This window comes from Melopsittacus undulatus, chromosome 1 (genome assembly GCF_012275295.1).
Source record: "Melopsittacus undulatus isolate bMelUnd1 chromosome 1, bMelUnd1.mat.Z, whole genome shotgun sequence".
Classification (NCBI taxonomy): Eukaryota; Metazoa; Chordata; class Aves; order Psittaciformes; family Psittaculidae; genus Melopsittacus; species Melopsittacus undulatus.
The window spans coordinates 25,746,168-25,772,469 of NC_047527.1; the positions used below are offsets into that span (position 1 = coordinate 25,746,168).

At 38.1% G+C, this 26,302-nt stretch overlaps 1 protein-coding gene across 2 annotated transcripts; it reads right to left on the reverse strand.

Annotated features, from left to right (window-relative positions):
* Nucleotides 1-857: 857 nt before the first annotated feature.
* OTUD6B (OTU deubiquitinase 6B) lies at nt 858-26,302 on the reverse strand. 2 transcript variants are annotated; one of them, XM_034063126.1, is made up of 7 exons: nt 25,922-26,302; nt 8,703-8,857; nt 7,725-7,820; nt 5,994-6,306; nt 4,338-4,399; nt 3,561-3,667; nt 858-3,008 (listed from the first exon to the last, which is right to left on the reverse strand). In XM_034063126.1, exons 2-7 carry the CDS (start codon nt 8,841-8,843, stop codon nt 2,924-2,926), a joined length of 804 nt encoding a protein of 267 aa, XP_033919017.1. In that variant the 5' UTR covers nt 8,844-8,857; nt 25,922-26,302; the 3' UTR covers nt 858-2,923. The 2 variants fall into 2 exon arrangements, with proteins under 2 accessions (XP_033919017.1, XP_005150910.1); XM_005150853.4 differs by lacking the exon at nt 25,922-26,302 and adding an exon at nt 11,472-11,617.

Here is a 26,302-nt window from a genome sequence, read left to right on the forward strand (position 1 = left end):
CTACCAAGATGCTGCAGATGGGACATTCCGATGCCCACCCTCATCATGGCCTTCTGGATATCTCTGGGGTATTCTGCATTCACTCCTTTGGTACAAAGGCTGTAGCACCTCTGAAGACACCACTTACCCAGCACATCTACTCAGTATGTCTGATCAGGTCTTCTCAGAACACACACAACTGTGAGCAGTCTAAGTGAAGAGAACAGGCACGGATGCTAAATACTACGTGTAGCTCCAAGAAGAGGCCAGTCTCTTCCATGCCCCAAATTGCCTGACTATATCCATTGCTTTCAACAATAAATAACTTCTTCCCCTTAAGAATATTAACACACAACTGACTGCAGACCACAAGACAGTTTCACTCCTATTCATGTGAGCATTCCTAATGTAAACTAATCTCAATCTTGCAAAAAAAATTAAGTCTTTAAAAGAAGTAAATAGTGGCTGAAGAAACTGTTAATTAACTGCAGATGAAAGCAAGAAAAGCTACTTAAATACATAAAACCTCAAAATAAGTAGTGATACTTTGCCGAGAAAATGTAATCTGACAAAGAAATTAAAAGGCAAATAGTATGAGAAAGCCCTCTCAGTTTCTCCATACATAAAAATGATCAAGTTCAATAGTATTTTCAAACGTATCTTTTCAGAAGAGCTCAAGATTAATTGCTAAAACACCGAGGATAAATTTTGCTTAGAAACAACTTCATTTCATAAGTAAAATTCTGAGTAAGAATAGCCAGTTTTGGAGAATTCATACCACAGTAGGACCCTAAAGCCATAAAAATTACATGAGTAAACTTATTAGGAATTAAGAAGCGAACAATGCAAGTACAAGATAAAAAGTGATCACAACAAGATTTGCCACAAATAAATCAATTTATTATTTTTTGGCAAGTCCCATACAGCCTGAGTAAAGATCTTTCACTCACTATATTAAAACAGTATTTTGCTTTATACAAATTGTAAACATCTTCAACAGGACAAACTGTTGGTACAAGCCTCCCAGAATTCTGGCATCTTCTCTGTCAGTTAATCAAACAAGAATGAAAACCAAAGAACTTTTTTCACAGGGTATCTATAAAATGCAACATGTGCATTTCATATCACGTCAATTCCAAACAGCAGAGGATTTCTCATCATTATTTGTGAAATTCATAGTGGTATTAAAAATAGAAACACTTTTTCCATATTGGTGTATCCAAATTTTTTGTTTGAAATTAAAAACATCATTTTATATAACCATGGTAATAAACCAAATTCTGCAGTAAACCAGCTGCTATAAATACAGCTCTATTTGTTATACTGTATCAGATAAATAAGGATGTAAGAAATCTCTTGATCTGATTAATACTTTGTTTTCCCGGCAGGCACCAGTCCAAAGTCACAATTCAAATTCTTCTTGTCCAAACCTCCCTGATACAATTGTCTGATTTTTTCCCCTCCCTCTCTTTCAAAGTGCTTTAAATCAAGACATATTCTGATCCATACAGTGAACACTTATCTCCTCCTTCTTAAGAGCAGCTTTTTCTTTGCTATTTATAAGTCCCAAGAATGTCAATCTGATGGCTAGCTTTATTGAAGAACTACAAGATGTGCACTGTTATAGCTCATAATCCTCAAATGAGGGCAAAAATGTTTAAACTTGGTATGAACTGACTTTCTCCAAACCAGTTCATCAGCACTAAAATACAGACAAATTATCATGTTATTGACTGAGACTTAAAAAAAAAAAAAATCCCACTTCTATGGTCAGAAAACAGCTACATAACTTTGGTTTCAGTATGGTGCTTAATTTTGGAGTCACATCTACAGTAACTTAAAGACAAAAATCAGCACTTCTAATGCAAAATAGCCAAGCCATTTTAAAAAACCTCCACCTTTCAAGTCTCTGTGCATCATAAGGAGCAATGAGAACAACCTTAATTCTTCTGAAGAGCACCTTTAAAGTTACTAACAAAACTCCACATGTTTAGTTTGACACCTGTATGCAACCATCTGTTTTAGAGCATTACAAAACATACTTTAGAACACTGTTTACCTCAGCAGATCCATAGATTACAAAGTCAGACGAGTTTCACTACCTCAAGTGAGGATATTGAGAAGCTTTTTGTTTGTAAGATTTCTGTGTCACTGAAATGCACAGATGAAAGACTATGAAGGACAAAAAGCACATTTAACCTGCATCAATATTATGATGTATAGTCACAAACAACAGTGCTTTTCCTACAGATTCAGTACTAGGAACAGCACCAAGTGTTCAGCTGACCTGCTGTCAACAGCAAGGAAAAAAAAAGTGAAGCCCTCAAATCTTAGTAAAATCTTAGGCAAAAGTCTTTAAATTGTGCGATTCCTTCAGACAAGCAAGATACTCTACTACTGGATTTGCCCCCTGCTCTTCTCTGCCCAATTAAACAAGATCCCTACTACAGTTTTAGAGCTAGATCCTGCTGGAAATAAAAAAAATAACAAACAACATTGTAGAGCATATTCCTTTCATCAAAATAAAATCAAATATTTTAAATGTCTTTACTCTTCCACAGTCATCAAAACCTGCCAGAAAGAATGTAACAGGAACCTTCAGGTAATCTGAACTCTACAGCAGAAATGCAGATTTACCAAAACATTTACTACTTGGTGTTTTCAGTGCAGCATGGGAAGAAGTTCTATTAAGAAAGCTCTATTAAGAAAGAAAGATCCATTCTACACAGCCATCTTTTTAGAGCAATCTTCTAAGCATGATTCATTTCAACAAGTTCAAAATACTGTTGTTTGGTATATATCAGCGCTATTTCTGATTTACAGTCAAACCTTGTAAGTATTTTTCATTTTTAATCCATTACATTTAGTTTTACTTTCCAGTCTATCTGGAGCCCAACACATCAAGATGCAACTGTTATCCATGTAGATATCTGATTTTTGTATGCTAGCTCCCATTTTCTGTAGCCGTGTCTGTTAGAAGTTTTACAGAATTGTAATGTTCTCCTAATCCATAGGCATGTCTCATATACCTGGGAAAGAAAAAAAAGTTACAGAATTAGTGTTCAGTTTAACTAAAAGTATACATCATAATAAATGTTAACAGCACTGGAAAATAGCTTAGACAAATTCAAGTTTTAGCACAGAAAATACAGGGTCATTAAACAGAAGACTATTAATAGTTTCAAATTCTGGTGACTTCCAGGTACAGATCGACATCAACTTTAAAGAGGGGGAAAAAAAAATTGAAAAATTCCCGCATCTTCCATTATTTTCACTATTTTGTAATTATGTAAGAGATAAAATAACATTGTATCATTCTATAAAGCAGTGACTAAATCACACTTCAGACTGATTGTCAGCATTTTAGGAACTCTAATCATAAGTATCTTAAAACTTATCTTAGTATTTTTAAACTCTGTCAATCACAAACATAATTTCTGACCTGCAAGATCATTATTCAAGCAGCATTTCAACATCAGATACGTAATAGCAAACAAAAGAGCAGGTAAGAATCACAGCTGAGCCCTCTGCTATAGAAAAAAGAGCAGTAATTTTAAGAGGGGATAAAATTACATACTTACACAAGTATTATTGGTTTCCCTGAATATTCTTCACCAACAATAATGGGAGGGGAATCCATCTGCACAACTTCAATAGGTGTTTGCAAAATGTGCGACAAAGCCCTTAGCTTCAAGGCACAAAAGCAATTCAATAATAGGATTAAATCCAATGCAGGGAGGAGAGAGGAAGACATGACATCTAGTTAGTTTTAGCCAACATGAGTTCAGGCATAACATTTCAAATATTGTTAGAAAATAGACTTTACTAAAATAAGCAAAATTATTTTTTTAAACCTTAATTGAGAATGGGTTACTTTAATTACTGTTTTGATGATAAAACACAGGTAACATTGGGCTAACTTCAGCAAATTGGTAACTACTCTTTCATAAAAGAATAAATGAGACAAACTAAAATAAATACTTATTTTCTCAAGCTCAAGTTCTGGTTTATATTACAAAAATTAACATTGCTCTATTCTAATCAGCCTTGTTACCATCTAAGCTTGCATCATAAAAGGCTTTCTCCTCAGAAAGTCTTCCCCCACTTCACTGTCAGTCTTTCTAATGAGATTTAGAAGTACTAAATTCATTAACTTGCATGTTGTCAAATACATCAGAATAGTGATGCACCATGAGAAAAGCAAAATAATTTATAACCATAGGAAAAAGTTCTGGATAAATAGTTTATTACTATGTTCCCGTATGCCTTTGGGTATTCTTTCTTGTGAAGCCCTTTTTTGAAGGTATATTCACAGACTTCAGAATTTCACAAATAAAAACAATCAATACAGTACTTACTTCCAGCTGACCACCCCATGCAGCTGTATTTGCTATGTCATCACAGTATTTTTCAAATTCTTCTGCAGGGAAAGAAAAGGCCAACTTTTAGTCATTGATTAAAAACAAGCAACTGAGGAAAAGTACTGATTCTATAATGAAGAACTAGAACCTGAAAATCCCAAATACATTATACAGGAAAATATCTATGCTCACTGAAGAGAAGGAAAATAAAACAACAGAGGCAAAAAAAAAATAATCCATACATTAACTGGTTTAGGAAAAAAAAAATTAAAAAATGGAAGACTGAAGACAGGAATAAAAACAATTATGTTCAAGAAGCACAGATTTAAATTTTAGATTTTTTATTCAGGGAACTGCTAACAAACATGAAGCTACATACACTTTTCTTCCTATTAAGTTTCAGAGAGTGCTGTTTTGTGACTTTAGATAAGAATGGAATAGCAAGTAGTACACTAAGCTGTTAAATTACCTAGGCATTAGGTATGTTTAGAAAAATCTACTTCAACAGGTTTTCAAATTAGCTGCCTTGTTTTTAACCTCTGAGGTATTTATTCCCAATAGCTTCTTTGTTAACAGCAAAATAGTCCTTTTACAAATCATGTTCTACTGGAATCAAGCTTTCAAATTTATAAATTACAGCCCTTCAGGCTTCTGAATCCTACAAACAGATTCTGATAAAGAAAGAACAGATTCTCTGAAGACTGCTGAGAATTGTTTTTCATACATTCCCCCTAAAACAGATTTCAGACACATAAGAAAACCACAACTTTCTGCTGCTTTGTAGCAACTTTATTCAGTCTTCTCTCGGGGAACATTTATCCTGTGACAATTATCTCTGTCAACATGGGAAAAGATGCCTCCTACTTCACAACAGCCCCCACTCTGAAATGAAATTTCAGCCCCCAAATGAAATCCACAGCTGTAACTACTAAATGAATGTAGCAGTAAGTTCAAACCAATGTATAAAATTATTTACATGGTATTCCAGACAGGGAGTATGAATAACATGAATGAATAAACCACCTATCACTCAAGTAAGTAGTACATAAATTCCATTTAACTACATTTACTCAGCCTACACCACTGCTCTACACTAAATGTTTTTATATTTTTCAGTTTAGTTTGTTTATAAGGGCTCCAAAAGACCTAGCATAAACACTGAAAATAAAGTGTAGAATAATGAAAAGCATCTAAGCAAACTGTTAAACAGATTTGTTTGAATTTCACAATCAGTTTTAACAGCTTTCCTATATAAACTGAAAACACCAGCATGAAATTGTCAAAAAATCATCCTTAACCTGGTAAGTTAATTGTAACAAGCTGTTCATAACAACTTCAGTCACATCCCAGAACACGATTACCACCCAGTAATCACCATTTTTGTATGTTTTTTAATGAGGAATAATGTTTTGTTAGATTACTGTAAAGAAAAAATATACAAAGATTATTAAAAAATAATTACAAAAATTCGGGTATACCAAGTATTACAGTAGATCATAGTTCTGCGTTCCGGAGAACACAGCTGAACCACCAAAGTAACAAAGTTCAGGAACAAACCATAATGGGTTAATCCCAATTCAGCTGTAACTGACATAGATATTTATCAGAAATAACTGTAACAGTTTTTAAAGTCTCTTACGTCCCAAGTCTTACCTCTGCTATACATATCTCCGGTACTAGGATTTGTAAGAAATGGCAGGAAGTCATCAAAGTGACTCTGAATATACTTTGCTGTTTGATTCCTCAGAGTTGCAACAGTCCAGGAATTTTGCTGATCCTTGAGCTGATCTTCAATAGCTCTGTACATGCAGTGGCCATCTGAAGGGATCTGTTTAATCTCCAAGTGCCTTGCTGCCAACAGGGAAGCAAGTTTCTGACTTTCAAGATGTCTAGCACCTGTTAAGTTTGCTATCTCAGCTTCAGCTATCCTTTCTTCTCTTTCTTTCTCCAAAGCAGCTTTTTTCTCCTTAAATTGAAAACACACATACAAACATTAATATTTAGAAGACACATGTACAGTTCTTGGCTTAGTGCTTGCTTCTAACTCTGCAGGTGTTTTCTTAGTACATTCATATCTGTGAAATGTTCACCTGAATCAGTACTACCAATCTTAAGAGACCTTCTAAAACCAAAGTTTAGCAATTGGTAAGTGACCAGTATATCCTAACTCCCTCAGACACCACACCAGAAATTATGAGACTGGAGAAATCTTCATTATAACAATATATAAATTAACAACAACACTGCACAAAGGCCATTAACTGTAGTAATTTTTTCATTTCACCTATTTCAACATGCTGAAAAAAAAGTCAAGTATGGGAATTCTAACTAAACAACAGAAAATATTGCTTTTTCGTAGTAAGTGTGAGATCTACTGCTTATGCATATGATGGCATAAAGGAGTTCATGTCATGAAACTGAAACTCCCTCGGGTTATGCTGTACACATAAAAAAGGCTGCTCCTAACCTAAAGGGCAGATAAGAATGCATGCATACACAGAGAATACTAGGGGGATGAAATAATGCACAACATAAATATAACTTTAATAGAACATTTCATAAGTTTACACTCATATGTACAACGGAAAAAGAGTCAAAGTAAATGAGCAAATAAAAATGAAGCAGTAGAGAATGATCTTTCCCACTTTCATACTTAGAATTCACCACAAATTAAGACCAGACTGGTTTAGGCAACCACAATACAGGAAAACCAGACTCCATAGCTGCCAATTTGCCTAGATGTGGTGCCATGGATTAAGAACATTTTTATCATGTGTGTTACAAGGCAGCTCTGCAGCAATGATGATGCAACAGGGGATAGACTCTACCATAAACCAGTGGTCCTCTGGCCTGAACTGACATTCATGTGGATATGATGAGAATGTTAAGCCATCGCAATCTAATAGTAATAAGCTTAACAAGATTCAACCCTAATGGCATGGACACCGAGTGGTGTTTCTTAAATCAAAAACTACAAGAACTTCAGTATTTATGTTCTTTTGGTAAATATTTAACGTTCTATTTGCATAACTTCCATGTAGTATGTTACATTATTTTAATACAATTACTTTATTTATTAAAGTTTTTAGTGAAATTCTTTTAAAAGCATCTGCTTTATATAACGATTTTTTTAATGCCTCCTCTCTCCAAACCTATTCTGACTACCAGCTCACAGCTGAGGGTGAAAAACTACAACTATTTAGAAAATACATCTCTAGGTAGCAGCTTTACAGATTTTCAAGGCATGCAGTAGGTACAGTATCAATACTGAATTAGTCAGGTAATGCCCCCAGCAAAAAGGTTTAACTTTGGTTATTACAGTTTAGTTTAAGTGACTATAACTTAAAAATTTTACAAGTGTTTGATTGAAATATTAAGTCATACCCTCCTCTTCTGTGCTTTTGATATTCGAGGATGCTGAATATGTTGCTCTACTCCTTCAAGCTCTAAATTTGCAACCCCGTCAGCTATAGAATCTGTCTAAAAGAAAAAAGAAAAGTTAAATGTTCTTATTAGTATAAATGATAAAAAAAAGATATCCATTCAGGATATCCATATCCATTCAGGCTATCCAAGGATACCAATATCCATTCAGGAGATGCACATCTCCTGAAACAATTTTATGTTCTGTTCCTAGGCAATTCCAGGGTATATTTATGAAGTTTAACCAGAAAGATCTGTGTATAGCACAGAACCCATCAAAGCCAAAGTAAAGCACTTTACATCCCAGACCAGAGTCATGTATTTTATTACTTTTTCTGCAGTCTCACCAAAGACACAGTTATGAGCTGTGAATCTCCAATTTGCTCTGTTCCACACTGAAGTGTGAACACTGTTTACTGGCCAAAAGGGAAAGCTATGTACAGGGCAAGGATTTTAGCCTAAAAGGTCCATCATAAAATTTTTACAGTTCACTTAGTACAGTCAGAGTTTTGAAAAGAATCTAAGACTCAGGTAAACAGAGGCATTACGTTTAACGCTTATGCATTAAACATCTACTTAAAAACTACTACAGAAGATTGTTAAAGGCTCATGACTAACAACTGATCATGTTTCATTCCCCACAACACTTCTCAGCAGATGCTTCACAATCAAGTCTATTTCCCTAAAAGTAATTCAGAAGTGTCTTCACCCTCATTTTCAAACCAAAGTACATTCTGCTTAACTCTTTGTTAGGTCACTAAAACACCTAGTCCAGAAATATTAGACAGACAGATTTTTGTTTGTTTCTTTACAACTTAAATAGCCAAAAGAAACACTTCAGGAGATGTATAAGCAAAGAGCATATTAGCATCATTCACAGGTAACTGTATTGCACCAATTTAACTATAAGCTCTGTCCAGCTTAAGTTAAGGCAACTACCTTATTCTGCTCAGGTGAAACTTCCTTCAGCTGCTTTAATTCCTCCTTGTGCTTCTGTTCAAGTTCTGCTTCTAGTTTGGAAACTTCATCAGCCAGCTGTTTTCGTCTCTTTTTATCATTCTTGGGAACAGCATTTTTCATGCCTTGAATTTTTGCTGTTAGAGAAGTAGTGTAATAAAGATTACCTCTAAACATAGATAGTCCAGCCATCACAGAAAAGACAACTGTAGGCAAGTCATGCAGAAGAAACTTTACAAATACCAACATATTGGTAGATTTTAACAGTTCAGCTATAAGACTGCCCTTTATGATAATCACATTTTAAAGCAGATATATTTTTCTTAAAAGATGCAAATGCTGTATCCAAAAAGGAGAAAACTTGTGCCAGGTTACTATGATACATGCTTGTGAACTTCAACGCAGCAGACATCAGCCTGTTGCCTTCGAAGAGATTATCTCAGCATTGAGATCTCAAATCCTGTCACAGGGAAGACATGTAAATTTTTAGTTACATAAGCAGTAAATTAAAAGTAAAAAAAAGAGTTTACTTATCATTTAAATAAAGTTTCCAAAAGCAAATATCTTCTATTCAAGAAGAAAAAAAAATAAGCCTCAACTTGCTTAAATTCTGTTAAGTATTTTTAGACTGCAAGTCAATGCTCCATTTCTCAAACCATAGAATAGCTTTGTTAGAAAGCATGTCCAGAGATAATCTGGTTCAACCTCCTGCTTGAAGCAGGGCTGAATTCAAAGCTACATCAGGTAATGCTGATTCAGATTCATCTGGAATTTATTCAGGTGACTGTGCAAAGTCTCCAAGGATGGACACTTTGCAACCTTTCTGGCCAATTTTTTTCCAATTTTGGCCATCTGTGTCATGAAAATATTCTCCTTTTTTCCTCCCACAAGGATTTTTGTTGTTACCACTTTCAGACATTATCTCTAATTCATTCTCTACACTTCACTTTACAAAATCTGCTTCCATATATTATGCAGTTGGATCTACACCCAGATCCCCCATAGTCTTTTCTTCTTCTCCAGGCTAAGCAATAACAGCTTCCACAACCTGTGCTCTTAGATGAATACTCCCTGCCAGTTCTGTATTCACTGTTTTAGAGTTACAGGCCCAACTATTTAACACCCTGCCACCTATTCATCAGCTGTACAAATTCCTGCCATTCACCCATGACTGACACATTAAGCTGAAGATGATGGGGATGATAATTAAACTTTTTAAGAGAAGGCAGCAATTATGCTTATACTGAAAGATTTATGCAAAGCATTCAGCCTCACAGATCAGGTGAGTTGGAAAGACAGAAGAGTGTTTTGTTCATAAAAATTAATAATGGGGGAGAAGGAAATCTGGGACATAAGAGGCACAAATAAATATAAATGGAGAGTGTATGGGGGTGGTGGAGACAAGTGTCATCAACTGGAGGAAATGCTGGATTTTCAGAGGCTGAGATGCACTTTATGTTATTCTTATGAACAAATTGTTCTGCTCTCTGTCAAACAGTTACCACTGCATTTACCAGGAATGTATTTTTCAAGTAGGAAGATGTGTGACTATAGGACATCTGCCTCTCTTAACTGGCAAAACAAGGGCTCTGTCTTCTGGATACCCTTCCCACCTTTAGCTGAGAACTACATTTAGATACCCCTTATCACCTTCTCTAGGTGAAAAAACCCTTTGTTCCTCAGCCTCTCCCAAACAATATGCCATGTGCTCCAGCCACCTAACCACAATCCTCAATTCCTACTCCTCTTTTCAACTTCAGCCAAACTTGAAGGAGGAAAAGGCATATCAAAAAAGTACATACATATACACATATATATATATATGTATGTATATATATGCATGTATATTGTATACATACAATACCATGCCCAATACTGTTTCCCTCTTCTTTAACCCTCTCACTGATAAAAGGCTGCAGATGGAGCTATTTCATTACATGGTAAAAAAAGCCAAACAAGGAAAAGACCATAACAATGAGAATAGCTTACCAAAGAATAATAGCTTATCCAAAAACACCAGCAATGAGAAAGGCTTAAAAACAAGGTTAGAATCAACTACAATACAGAATCCAGATAACTACTGAAATTACTTAACTGTATTGATCTACCATAACAGGGTAGGTGAAATGTGAACTGTCCACAAGCCACAGGTAACAGCGTAAGACCACAGAGATCTTCTATTATAGATACTTTACTGTGGCTGGACAGAATATAAAAGCTAATTTCAGATCAGCTGCACTTTGAATGAAGAAGCTGTGTGGCAGCAAGGCCCCTAATGTAGGCTTTTCACTCTAAAATGTCTAACAAAACCACACCTTCTTTACCTCAGAACACAAGCAGCAAAACGCTAGCATAATGCTAATAACCCAGCATTGTGTTACGGCCCTTGAGCGTTACCGTACCCCAGAGGTGCCAAGAACCACACCCTGCAGCACAGCACAGCTCTGACACCCCTGTCAAGACGCAGTATCTCCATGGCCGTCGCTCGCTACCGCTGTCGAAGGCCCTCCAAAGGCCACTCCCTCCCTCCCCAAAGCCGTGCGGCCGATCCCCAGCTACCCCCAGGGCCATGCGGGGCTCCCAGCTTCTCTCCCTTGGAGCTCCCTCCGGGAAAAAGCCGAGAGCAGGAAGCCGAGAGCAGAACGTGAGCCAGCCCCACGTCTCCTCACCATCCAGCGGCGAGGCCGGCGCCTGAGGGAGCTGCTCTCCTCTCCCCAACTCCCAGCCTTCCCCGGCCCGCGGGCCCCTCACCCTGGAGCTCCCGCTTCTCCTTGCGCTGCCGCTTCACGAGCTGCTGCAGCGGCCCGTCCGCCTCCGGCTCTTCGTCCCCGGAGCCCTCCATGAGTGAACCAGAGCCCCGCGAACGTCCCCCACCCCGCACCGCCGGCGCGCCTGACCCCTGACCCCGGGGCGAGGCGGGAGCTCACCGCGCTTCCGGCAGTGGCGCTCCGCCCAGTGCAAGGGGCTGGCGCAGCACAGAGAGGCCCTGCCATAGAGCTCAAGGGTTGTCTATCGCCCTCCAGCACCCCTTGGGATCCGAGCCACTGTCCCGGTGTCCTGGGGCTGCCCCTGGCCTCTCCCCACCCCGAAGTTTCTGTCCCCCTGACAAACTGCAGAGCTACCCGCTCGTATCTCCCCTCTGATAAAGGACTTGCATGTCTGCACTGACGAAAATGGTACCAGAGACAAATCCTATTAAGGAGGAGGGCTGGAGGTGAGAAAATAATTGGTTAGGGGTCTGCATTGATTTATCACGTCAAGGGAAATTATTTAACCTGTTCGCTTTTGTGCAAAACACATAGTGAACTTTGTGTGCAAGTTTTATACCTGAAGTTACTGAAAGCTAAAAAACACACGATTGTGGATTTTCCAAGTTGTGATATATGTGATTTGTCTCACCCCACCAGTGTGAAATTATGTCTCATAAAGTTACATTTTTATTACAGTAAAATCCCCCCCCCCGCTAAACTGGGATCTACAAATTCCTGAGTACCAGTGCAGGGTGAGATGCTTTTCTGTTCACCTGTCACCAGCATTATTTTGGGGAACATTCAATGCATGTGGCCAAAATTTAATTTATAAACTTTAATACTGTAATTTGGTTTAAAGTCATTCATATACTGTGAGTGAATCCAGAATAAGGACAAGTCTGGTTTAGATTTGACATGACTAACATACAAATGTGCTCTCTTACCAGTTTGTTGATGCCATATATTTGACAACACATCTATGTGAATATGCTGACTTCTTTTCTTAAAAATGCTGTATATTTAAGAAATAACATTCTGTTTTGCCTTCTGTATTTAAGTTTCTCTCAGAATTTTATAACATTACAGCAAATAAAAAAAAATCCTCTTTTTACTATAACAAGACATTGTAATTGGGTGTTCAACATATGACCCAACCCATCATTCAAGCTCTCTGATATTTTGAAGGACTACAGGCTTAAATCTTTCAGAAAAATGGTAGTGGAGGCTCCTTCTCTCAAGCACAACTACCACAGTCCATGGGGATACATCTGGTGAGGTCCCTGTGGTGACTACTTGTTTTAGGCCAGACTTCTGTCATATCCCTAATATATAATACAAAAGAATAGAGAATAAATGCCAAGGAGCAAATAAATAAATACATAAGGTGACCAGATGTAAGTGATGATGAAGGTAGGTTGATTGAAATGATCTTATGATATGCTAGCCTCATTTGAACACCACATACTGGAATACACTGGGGACTTGGAGTCATGACATCTCTGTGCGATTGCCAGAGCTGCAGGTGTGCTGCCTGCCCTTCCTGTCTGCACCAAGGGCCCTGATACTTCCTCCTGCACTGCCTGTTCCAGGGGCCCTGGCAGCTTATCGGGGCCAGGTACATCAGGATTGTGTACGTATGTTTTTCCCTCCCACAAATTCTATGTGTTCTTTCTCTCTGACACTCTTAAAGCACTTTAAATTGAGCCATACTGCAGCTTGCCTAATTGTGATTTCTGGGTAGAAAGGGTGGTTTAACAGGTAAGGTCATAATAAAATCAAATGGTTAGAAACTGAAATAAAAAAATAAAAGAAATCTGAGGTAACTAACTGTGAAGCACTTTATCTAGGATGTGATAGGCTCACTATCACACAAGTCCTTAAATCAAGACTGAAAGCCTTCCTATGGATATGTGTTAGCTGAGCTGTAAGTTACAGGCTCCATGCAAGCAATATTTACTGAAGTGCTGTCAGAATTCAAAGAAGCCTGACTAAATGACCATAACAGCTCTTTATGATATTAAAATTTATGACATCATTAATCTGTCTTGTAGGAACTTGAAGATCTCATTCAGGTCAATGATAGCTGAAGGATGTTCTGTGCTAAGTACAGTGTGTGTCAAAATTAAAACTCCAAGAATTTAAACGGGCACTTCTGAAATTTGATCGAATATTATCAAATTAGTCACTGAAATCAGTGGCTGAGGGTTACCTCTAATACCAGTTGACTCAGCAAATTAGTCAGATGCTGTGTTCTCTTTATTTCATATTTCTTTTCTGGGGACAAAAGCATGTGTGGTTATTTAAAGCATTACACTTTGACATCTTTTCTAGTATCTTTCTCTCAGTGGTTTCACAGCACTTAGTGAACATGCTGAAAATCAGGAACATTGTTTGTTCACTGGTATTTTATATGTAAGTCAAGGTGGGACCCCTTGAACTTCTGTCACTACTCTAAAAATCTTCATTTTGTTTCTTCAGTTGCAGACCCAATAAGCAAATGTTTTGTAGCAGATGGTTTTCATGACAGCAGTAAAGAATATCCAAATCTTACTCAGGTAAATGATACAAAATGTTGGTGGAGCACAGAAGCTCTCTTACTACTTTTAGGTCAGTGTTTATCTCATTCCCCTCCATTATGTCCAAGATGGTTTTTGCTAAGCATTAAAGTTAATTATAGACTACTTGTAGCTACAAACTCTTTAGTTGTACACAAAACTCTGACTGGCTCTGTTGTTTCATTGAGGTTTTGTTGAGCATTTTATGTTTAGGTACTACATAACCAGTAAAGTTTGGATCACTTGATCCCAGATACTGAAGCAAAAGTAACTAATTTTTCCTTTACACTATGCTATAAAATTGGCTAGCAGCAAGATTTGCAAATATTTCACATAATTAAGTAGTATACATGACCTTGCAACAAAGCTTCCACAGAACATGAAGATCAATGTGGCACATTCTGTTAAGCTTCTGCAATTGCTTAGTGTGGTACATGTACTTTATGTTGTTGTCTGAAAGTTCATTTATATCAGTCAATTAATTAGCTGAGCTTTTCATGTTCATTTATGTTTGCTGGAAGCATTGCTAACAGATTTTTGCAACAGGACATCTGCAGCTAAGATTACCTCATCTGTGGAACTGTTTTCTAGTAATTTTGCAACACACATCTGAGAAGTGTCAGGACCTAATGCAAATCCAGTCACTTAATAAAATCTGTAAGGAGTCATACTTACCAGTTAAACAAAATAACGGCTTTATAACACCAATGTATTTACCTTTTCTGTGTGTAGCACCAGAAGGTGTAAAAGAATCTCAGGTCTCCATTAATGGAGAGAGATTCAAGGTCACTTATTATTCACAGTTACCTTACAAGTGCTAGGATGCAGAGAAACTGTGACTGTTATCTGGAGACATCCTTGATTTCTACAAAGACTGCCCTTAGGAAATGTGTGTGTTAGTGCTAGCACAATTTTGCCAACCTCTGCAAACGTATGGTGAGCTTTCAGTGTTTTGCTTTCCTAAATCTCAGCAGCTGTAATGGTGAGATTTCATGAAAACACACGTCTGGATTTTTAAGCATTTTTCTTGGCTATATGGCTGAGAGATGTGTTTGAAAAGAGGTGACTTGAATGCATACTAAATGCTCAGAAACAATAAGCAAAAAACCCAGCTCCAGCTCCTCACACTGCTTTTCAGGAGAAAAAAAAATAAAATTGGACACTTGGGATTTCCAGTACTGAAATATTTAACGCATTCAGGAAAGGCTGTCAGTCAGGTTTCATGGGGTTAGCACTGAGTGTCATCATGTTCTGCTGGTGTGGTCTTGGCAAGGATCATGGCTAATAATCCACACTCCACTAAAAATCCCTTGAAGATGCTGTCATTTTCACTGTGCTCTTTATTTACTGTGGAGTTTATTTACTATGGACTTGCCATTTATAGCTCATCTTATTGCTATAAAGCAATGAAAGATAGTGTTGCATGTTAAGTGGACATTTTTTTTTTGCCAGGTAATCTTCCGAGATTTCATTATAATGAAAGAGAAGAAAAGAGGGACCCCAGGAACTCTTTAAACTGCTAAAAAGTATAACTGAATAGTTATACTATAATCTCTGAGACTCTCAAAGTAGTATTTAGTAGCAAGCATTCCAGCTAAAATTGCATTTTATGTGTACATATACTTCACGACAAATATATGACTAAATATTTGTACTGTGATTCATGCAATATAATTTCGTATAACAAGAAAATATAATTACACCTTGGTCCAGACCATTGCTGTCCTGCAAACAGACCACTGGTTAATCCTCTCCATCATTGTTACAACTCAACCAAAAATATTTGTCCATGTCAGACAAACTGCTGATGTACTTGAGCAGACCCATCCATGCATATTCATCAGCAATGGGGGAGTCATCAGGGGGTTCAAGAGTGAACCTGCTGGGTGACAATCCTAAATGCTGGTGGTATGCAAATAGCTTTACAACCCATCTAGTGTGCAGACACCACCTCCACCTCTAGCCTCCCACATTTAGGTCTGTAATGATAGGACAAGGCATAATGGTTTTAAAATAAAAGAGGATAAATTTGGATTCAGTATTAAGAAAAAGTTCTTTACTATGAGGGTGGAGAGACACTCGAACAGGTTGCCAGAGAAGTTGTGGATGCCCCATCCCTGGCAGTGTTCAAAGCAAGGTTGGATGGGGTTCTGAGCAACCTGATCTAGTGGAAGGTGTCCCTCATTGCAGGGAGGGTGGACTAGATGACCTTCAGTGATCCCTTCCAACCCAAACCATTCTATCATTATGTGAATTTTAAAACAGGAGATGAACAGTGGGAATAGAACTAGTCAGAGGAGACAGAAAATCACTGATCCTTATCACAGATTGGTGGAGTTGGGAAATAGCTCTGGCAAGATACAAGGCTGCAAGAGAAAATTGAGATATGCTGAGTAAGAAGCCAGAGAGAGTCAAGGAATCACGCATCCAGATTACAAGAGCAAGTGGTAAAATAGGGTAAGAATCTGGAATGGAAAAACATGAGTACAGGGGGAAGGGAATGGTTAAAGAGATCAACTAAACAGATGGACAAAATCCAAAACTCTGCAGTGCAAAGGAAGTGGGCCACGCAAATATTCTGACTGACACACAGAGACATTGCTGCACACACTCCAAACAAAACTGTCACACTACGCTCAACATTTACAAACAAACAGCTGATTAAACAGTGAATGAATTTGGCAACAGACTTTTGTTTGTTCTTGCAGTATGTTGGAATGAACACCCTATACAACAAATGATTTATGACTGAATTGTGTAGAGGGATAAGGAGGAGTAAGACAACACATGATTAGACAACAAGCACAATTAAATTATTTGAAAAGGTTTAGAACATATGGAGGATACAGTGGTTGGTAAATGAAGAGAACAGGTCAAAGGACTCAAATCAGTACATTATAACTATGGGGCTCTAAGCAGAGAAGCAGAACTTCAAACATTTCAAATTAGTGTTGCTATTAACAACAGTCATATTTCAGTCCTCTCAAACTGCTTCATTAATTTTTATATCTAGATTATAGAACCTGTTAATAAGCACTTGCCACGGCTCTGTACATTTGCAGTGTAACATGCAGGAGAAAAAAGAAAATCCTGCAATTTCTCCAGAACCAAAGTAATAAATAAAGCTGACCCATATTTTCATTTATCTTATTAAATATATCACAAAAATCTTTTTCCATGCTTACAAGAAAGTGATACAGAAACAAATGACATTCCTTCTGTTTTTCTGTTTTTTTTTTGTTTGTTTGTTTTTTTGTTGGCTTGGTTTTGAGGAGGAAAGCTGCATTTAGTGCTTGAATATGGGGTAAAACTGAATTTTCCATTTCCATGGAAATCCTGTATCAGTTCCTTTGAACTCCAAGCTCCTGAACTTCCAATAGCCTACTCTCAAAAATATGTTAGAGAATTGTATTAATTCTTGCAGTGTCATGTGCTCTAGTAACATGCCCAGAGATGATACCATGTCTGATCGCTGTTGGATGATAAGGACATATCAGGGAAGACAGGTATTATAAATTTCATATAGCAGGTTGTTGAGATTTTTTGTGATCTGTAATAGATAGCATACTAGAGATCTCAAATGACACAGCAGGTCATCTGGGAGGGTTTGTGGAAGGAAGGCAGATCTGGAGTTACAGTGTCTGCCTGCGGGAAATAAGGGAAGTGGAAGTTTTCTGTATTGCTATATGCATATTAAATAGGAGCACAATGCAGTCTTCCAGCTTTACAGGGAAAGAACAAAATATTATAACTTAAGTGTGTAACCTGATAACAAGATCACAAGAAAATTGTGTCATTAGTTCCCAAAGCCAATGCACATCAAAATAACTTTTGCAGAGATACACTGGAAAAACTTAAGTCTCTTTCCTCTCCCACCCCCCAAGATAAAAAGATCTCAGGAATCAGTTTCATGCATGATGTGCTGAGTAACAATGTGGAAAGACTCCATATTTATTATCTCTTCATTAGGAGAACTACTTACAAACATGATGCAATGACATTAAGTACACTCATTTCATTGCACTTTAGTTCAGTTGTATGGATCTTGAAACTTGTTTGCATTAATTGCAGCATTTGCATTCTTTCTCCTTGTTATACATCCTTACATCCTGCATTTTTTCTTGACAGTCCTAAGATTGGTCACTTGATGAGTAGCTCCCGGCTCTGTTTTGACCTCTCCCAGGAAGATATATTGGGTTTTGCAGAAAAAGCTGTAAATTATTCTTGTACTAATGATCACAATGCTATTGTCATGCTTCTCACATCAATGGGAGAATCATATATGTTTTCACTTTTCCATTTTCAATCTGTAACATGTAGATACAGACAAAAAATAAAAAAATAATATTTTATTCTTATAGTAAGAAATACAGCTTTCTAATAGCTGGGGTTCCACCAAGCTTCTAATTTGTCTGGTTTCTCAGTAAATTATTATTTCCTCTTTATTTGTGGCTGTGATTAGACCAGCTGTTGCCACCCTTGCATCACATGCTGAGAGACAAATAGGGCTCCATATACGTAAAACTAAATTATTGCTTTATGAAATGAATCCATTAAAGAGGTTCTGCAGGTGCAGCCAATATTAAATGCAAATAAGCAAACAGTTTAATATCTGGGTATTTACAGTAAACTCACCCCTCCTCAACTTCTTTTCTTTCCCATGTGAAGGTTTCCCAACTCACAGAAGTCTTGCAGAACCCCAAGCCATAGCAGAACCAAGTACAAGGCACCTGACGCTCTTGTAAAAATTAATTCAATCGGATTTCCAACATCTGCACATTCCTTCTGCAGCAACATGTCTTTTGGCAGCCCCCAGTAGTAAAACTTATCTTGGAGATAGGCCATCAGCACCATTTTCACTCACCCAGTCTGATTTCAAATGGTGATTCAGCAATTGAAAGTTCAGTATGAATGGTCTTGATCACATTTGAGCACTATGTTAACAAATGCGGTTAGGTTTAAAAAGCAGCACTGTGCCACTTCACACCATCCATATCTATGTGGAACAGTCTTTGCAATACCACTTCCAATGTTGTCATTAATCTGATAAACACTAGATCGTCACCAGGAGTGCTACTTATCTTAAACAGAGATTGATGCCTGCATAAAAATAGCTGGAGTAACAGGCCTTGTTACACTTTTTTATTCTCCTGGACAAATCGTGAACTTTATGTCACTTCATCCAGTCCTGAAATGGAGCAACTCTCTAATGAACACATTGTCTGAAATGAGTTCCAGTGAGTTCCAGTTGAAAGTGAAGAAGGCTGCTCATTGAGACTGAAATGGCAAAGGGAATTCAAGTCAGATGATTAATTATCCAAACTGGAGTTTGACCAAGATGCTGCTGTTCTCATGATAAGTGTCATGGGATAGCTCATGATCAAAAGCTGTTATAACCTTGACTTCAGTTTTAAGCTTCCTTTTTTATATTTAGTCTCTACCTGGTATCAGCAGCTCCATTCTTCCTCAGGGCAAAAGGTGTCATTTACTGAAGCACCAGAAGAACCTTTAGACCTTTCCCTATTTTCCCTGGATGTATTTTATCTAGGTACTGACTAAGCCTGATACTGCTTGGTTTCATGACTAAAGATTCAAAGGTGTTTCTAGCTAAAAAGTAACTCCAATCAAAACTGCAAAAAAAGCTCAAATACAGAACCCTAAGACAACTTTTTCCGTGTTATTCCACCAAGCCCCCACCCTCAGAATTAAAAATCAGAGATCAAATTAAAATTGTAGATGATGCCAACATTTAGAAATGTCTACAAACTCAGAAGTATCTACTCATCTCTGTAATATTCATCCATTGAAGAATAGAAAAGAAAGTTGAAAAAGTGAATTAAAAGGTTATTTAAAAGCTACTAGTATGATACCATTTGACTGGCATTAGTAAACAAATGGAATGATTTTACACAAGGAAGTGATCTAGATACAGGTATTTAGTGAGTAGCAACCTCTGACAAGTAATAAGGAAGGAATCTTCAGTATATGTAATGGGATTAAGAGGAGATGAATATATTAAATAAAGATTTTTGAAAACAGCTGGTGTCTTCAAGACAACCAGGAAAATACTTAGCATGTTATGTTAATATGCTGGTACAGAGCTGGGCTGGAATTTAAAACCCATATACAATCTTCCTGCCAATCAAGATTACATTTTCCAGTGTGAACTGCTTCTGAATTGAAACTGAAAATTCCTCCATTATTCTAAAAATAGGGTTAACTTGATATAGCACCAAGACTGTAAGATAAATGACAGATGTGCAATCAGGAAAAGATGATAACAAGAATAAGCTTTGCAAGAATTGCAATTCCAGTTAGGAATAAGAGAAGAGGTTTCCTTTTGTGTAAATGAAGGCATCTTTGCCACGATAATTACTGTCTGTCATAGTCGGCTGTAGTAAAATTAATGCAGTACAGTAAATTGCAGCTTTCTAACAGCAGCCTCCATACATACATTTGCATGAGTGCCCTGTAGTGACAAGAATAGAATATACAGGATAAAAAGTTACCAAAAATAGACTTCTCTAGTCACTGGCCAAATGCTATCAATTGTTTTTGGGAACAGAGGGTGGCAATAAACAGAGGCTGTCAGTGCAGCAAGCATGACCCTTCCTGCTGCTCTGGTGCGCTTTCTCCTGCCCTCATAGCTCTGCAGGTGGGAAGGAGTGGGTTGGAAGAGCAACTACTTTCTGCAGCATTAGCTGCTGCCATCATTGAATAACATAATGTTCCTTGTCTGTGTTTTGCCAGTGGGAGGGTGACTTATCACATAACTGTAACAGGATGAGCAGTGTTGATGGGACTAGAGATAAAATTCTCCTCCATATAAGGTCCATATTTAATTCCTATAGACCTATCTAATTTCTGCTGTATAGAAAGTAATCAGTCCTTTCCCCAAGATCAGATAAATATGGAATTGTATGATGTTCCCATTTTCATGGTGCTTGTATACTTTTGCATGTGAATAAATTACAGACATGTATGTTAAAATAAAAGAGGAAAAAAGATTAAACATCTCAGGTTGGATTGGGCTTTGAGCAGCCTGGTCTAGAGGAAGGGGTCCCTGCCTATGGCAGTGAGGTTGGAAGTGGATGATCTTTAAGGTCCCTTTCAATCCAAACCACTCTGTGATTTTATGATCCCAATACACTAATAGTTGCAGAGGTTATCACACAGTTGTGCATATCAGTGCCAAGTTACAATACTATCCTGATTCAGAAGTCTCTGCTCGGTTGTGGCAGGGAACAAAGTACAGAGGTAAGAAGTGTTTTCAAAAGACTTATCTGTCTCTCAAAATATGCCGTTAATACTGTATCATAGTTATCATGCTAGATTATGTTGTATTACCTTACCTGAAACCACATATGCAAACCTATAGTTAGTTATTTTTATAACTGGTGCTATTATATTCTGCATTTCTTACTATACACACTAATGTAATTTTGTTTCTCAAACTCTGTACAGGATAGAATTTTACCTTGTTGTAGACTTGATCTTGGAGCACAGGATATCTCTGCAAATGGAAACCATGAGAGAATTGTGTGTACACTGTGTGTGCTGCTCCTATGTACCTCTCTGTATCAGTTTTAAAAAATAAGCCAGATCTTGTGTTACTGTGGCTCTTTCCAATGTAGTGGATCTGGGAAAATGTAAGAATAAGCACTTTTCCTTCTATTTATATTCAATATACTCACCAAAGAACACAAGAGAAATTAATGTATTTCAGTAACACAGGAAAGAGACATCAATACAAAGGCACAGCACACAGTGTCAGAAAGCTTCAGCTGCAATTTACCTACTCCTTCACCGTATGGCCATATTCAATATCTGACATATCCAGAAATGCAGGTATTTTACCAGTTATAGTCAGGTCCTTCAAAAATTATTTGAACTGACAAAAATATCTTTAAACTTGATAAGGCAGATTAGTATTCTCTTTTACTGTCTTGTTGAGTATCAAAACCAGCAATAGATGGGCTTTTCACTGGTTTTAGCCATTCTAAAGTAAGATTTTACCATCCAAAAATTTAGACATAAAATACAAATTTAATTTCTGTCTACTTATTACATCCTTTGCATAGCACCTGAAAATTCTGCTTAGGCCATGGTGGCACGGAGTTTGGCCAGGTACAAAACAAATGACCCCAGACTTTTCTTTCCTCTTCTTCAGGTCATTAGGAAGAAACTTGGTTTAGCAAACAGCCCTTTGGCTGGACTTGAGAAGTACTGTATTCCATTTTTTACCTTATGGGTGAGATGTTACATGAAATTGCATAACCCCTATTATGCCTGAATTTTTTTTTTCCCTTTTTTATCTTTTAAATGCTCAGGGTAGTCCTCTGTGTCTTTCAACAGCTCCTAGCACAGTGGATTTACCTGAAAAAAAACTCTGCAGAACACAAAATAGACTCCCTAAGAGGTTTTGCACTTACTACTTATTAAAGGGCAAGATTAAGGAGTTGTGGTTGTTTATAGTCTCAATAGACAAATACTTCTGCATTTGACAGTGAGCTTCAAGATTTGCAGTGGTTTGTCTTGTACTGAAGTAATCTGATTTTTTTTTATCTATGGAAAATAAACAAAATAATAAGGATGATATTTTTAACATGAAGAAAAATAAAGCTTGAGTATTACCAAGCTCTTCAAAAGACCACACTAAGCATGGGAAGTTAAAAATAGTAGAAGAAAATATGTTGCACACTGTTCATTTTACATCTCTGCTTAATGTAAGCCTTGTTAGTAACTCATGTTCTGTCTTGCTAAGCCTATATTTATTTGGTACAGAAGTTCATATGAAACAATCCAACTTGGAGGCAGGATGGAGAGGTACCTGTGTGATTCAATTCTGTGAAAATAGATGAAGACACCTTAAGAAACATTCTGTAAGATTGTTCTCAGAGGTATAGTTGGTTCATTTGCCTGTGACATTTTCAGAATTGTTTAGTAGTATGTTTTCAGTTTACCTGCACTTAGACATTTTTCATAGAGGCATGTGGTTGCATCCATAGTCTTTTATCACTCAACCTTTATTGCTGGAAACCTGTGAGATGTCTTGGCAGCATGAAGAGGTACCACAGTACAAGCATGAGGCGTATGCAGGGTGCGATTCACTGGTCGAAGAGCCCAGGGGCAATGAGGCCAAGAATCAAGAAAACTACTGTGATATGCTGTGCACTGTGGCTTTTGATGTTGCACTGAACTCGAGTACTGATGTCTCTTCCAGACAGTTCAGTCACAAGTGGGGCTGCTCAGCTCAGAGCATCCTACGCACCAGACAAGGTGGGATTTTCATAGAAGGAAAACTGCACAGCAGTGTAATTAAACACATAAGGCATTTGTGTCTAGAAGAAGAGCAAGAAAGTAGCAAGCGCTTGCTGCCTAAGTTGTCTTCAGCCTAGCATTATCCAGTGTTTGAATTCTTCCCTTTACAGCCCAAATAACATCCAAAGAAGGTCTGTTACCAGCTGAGAGCTTTGCCTTGTTTCCCCATATACCTTTTGGTACCTTGTTACTAGCTGGGTCTATCCGGCTTCATGTGGATATTGCAGACAGTGCTAGCAGATCTGCACATCAGGCTGCAATGTCTGAGTTAGAAAATCCTGTAGACCTTTGGCTGCCTTAAACACATGGACTCAAAATATTGAAAAACAGAGGCAGATGCCTGAACTGTTGATAATTTCTGCTATTTCAACTGTCTAGCTGCTCGGGTGAGTAGGGTTTAAAGTAAAAATAAGTTACAGGGGCTAGAGGAATGCAGATTTTCTTTAAATCCCAAATGGGTGATAACTTATATGACAGTCAGATTTCCAAGAACATGTCAGCATGCTGGGATGCTTAGTAACAGTAATTCTCAGCCTTTTGTGCAGGCTTGAGCTGTCAGACTGAGTTGTAACATAGATTTCTGTGCAGGTCCCTGGGAGCGATCTTAAGGTTTTTAGTCTTCTTCAGACTTAACACCTTAAGCCCTAAAAATCCTCACAAAAAAGAGCTTTTACGTATTGATTTGAGCTTGAGAAAGTTCTTTTTAAGCTGACTGTAAAACTGAAAACTCAATCTAATTTATACCAAGAAGCATCTTCCAAGGTAGTTACCACACTTTCCAAGTGAAGAGCAGTTTGACTTGGCATGATGGCATTTCTTGCAGGATGAAGACTGTTGGTGTAAGGAATAATGTGCTACAAGTCAGCTGCCTTGTTGCACTTTATATAGCAACATTAACTTCTTGAAATCTAGACTTTATTTCTGCAAGAAATAGTGCTCAAAAATGCTTTTCCCTCCCAAATGAGAAAGAATGAACAATATTTTAAAATTTGCTTAAAAATAAAAGCTTTTATTCTTTTTTTTAAGCATTAAAATAATTGGTAAAAGCCACTGTGTTTTGCCATCACATTACTACAGCGTATTATTTCCACATTATAGCTCTTAAGGAATTCCATATTAGAGTTGTTAAAGTAAAAAAGAATAATTCAAATTTTACAGAAATAAAGCACATCAGCCTCTAATGTTTTGATTATTTCTCATAAACTCTCCAATACATCTGTTTTTATAGAACAGCTTGATTTCTTAGACTCAAATTTTTTTGGTGAAAAACAGCTCCCACAGGAAATTTTCAACATGATGCAAGAAGTCCTATTTTATTCTATAAAATGTATTATTAAAGAAGGAGTATGACCAGTGGGATTAATAAACTCTCAGGCCAAATTCTCATCTTTATTCAGTTCTTATGAAAACATCTGCACACCTTCCACAAAACACGTTTCAAGAGGTGGCTGAGTTCTAGGTGATGGCACTGTAGTAATGCTGGGTGGCACTTGACAGTCCTGTCTGCTTGTGTACAGAGTAACTGCTTATCTTCTGGTCACATGAGTTACAAACATCAGTTTTATCCCAATATAGACTGAAAAATTCATCCGGGAAGGCTATTTTCCCTCTTTGCTGGAGACTTCCAGATGGTGCCTGAGTGGGTTGTCTAGCAGAAGGAAATTAAGTCGCTATTGTCCTTAGAGAACTCAGTGACACTAAGGCAAAGACTTCTCAATTAAGTGGCAGATTTGATTCCATGGATTTATCTCCTCACATTTAGAGTGCCCTTAAAGATTACCACCATTTTCACACCCATGAGTACTATGCCTCAGTCGAGGCCCTCACTGCTGGGCTGCATCCTCAGATTACTGGAAAAGGCAGCAGTTAAATCAACTATAGTGTTCCCCAGTATTGATATTTATAACCACAGCATTTCAGTAGGGGGGAGGGGGCGAGAAGACAAACTCTTCCCCCCCCCTCCCCGAAAAGAAGCCCAAAAGCACTTCTTTTTCCCCCCCAAAAAAATATTTTAAAAAGCTTGTTCTGGTTCTCCTCCATACACACTCTTAGAATCATAGAATCAGCAAGGTTGGAAAAGACCTTTAAGATCAAGTCCAACATTAAACCATGTCACTAAGGGCCTCAACTATGTGGTTTATTAACACTTCCAGGGATGCTGATTCCACCACTGCCCTGGGCAGCCTGTTCCAATGCCTGACCACCCTTGTGGTGAAGAAATACTAAAAAATTCTTACTAAGATTTTTTTTTCCTAAAGATTTTTCCTAATATCCAGTCTAAACCTCCCCTGGTGCAGCTTGAGGCTGTTTCTTCTCATTCTATCACCTGTTACCTGGGAGAAGAGACTGACCGACACCTCACTGCAACCGCCTTTCAGGTATTTGTAGAGAGCAGTAAGATCCCCCCTGAGCATTCTCCAGACTGAAGAACCCCAGGTCCCTCAGCCTTCATCACACTTGTACTCCAGGCCCTGCACCAACTTCGCTGCTCTTCTCTGGACCTGCTCTAACACCCTAATGTCTCTCTTGCGGTGAGGGGCCAGAACTGAACACAGAATTCAAGGTGCAGCCTCACCAGTGCCGAGCAGAGCGGGACGATCACTCCTCTGATCCTTATGGCCACACAGGTTTTGACACAGGCCAGGATGCCGTTGGCCTTCTTGGCCGCCTGGACACAAGCTGGCTCATGTTCAGCTCCGTCGGTCAGCACCCCCAAGTCCTTCTCCGCCGGCCGCTTTCCAGCCACTCTTCCCCAAGTCTAGAGTGTTGCTGAATCCACCCTCACTCTATCTGTCGGTGCAGCTGGCTCTCACCAGCTGGCTGGAGGTCTCTTCACCCCCTCCTCGGGACTCCGTGGGGCAGGGAGGGCCGGGCCGGGCCAAGCCGCGCCTCTCCGCCGCAGACCCGCCTCCGGCGGCAGTGCGGTTGCGGGCAGGCTGCACGGCGGCCGCAGGAC

Coding starts and splice junctions, on each gene's coding strand:
- OTUD6B (XM_005150853.4), bottom strand. CDS start 11,562: ATGGAGGGCTCCGGGGACGAAGAGCCGGAGGCGGACGGGCCGCTGCAG. Junction 4,400..5,993: donor CGGAGATATGTATAGCAGAG/GTAAGACTTGGG, acceptor CTTTCCCTGCAG/AAGAATTTGAAAAATACTGT. Junction 3,668..4,337: donor CATGGGGTGGTCAGCTGGAA/GTAAGTACTGTA, acceptor TGTGCCTTGAAG/CTAAGGGCTTTGTCGCACAT.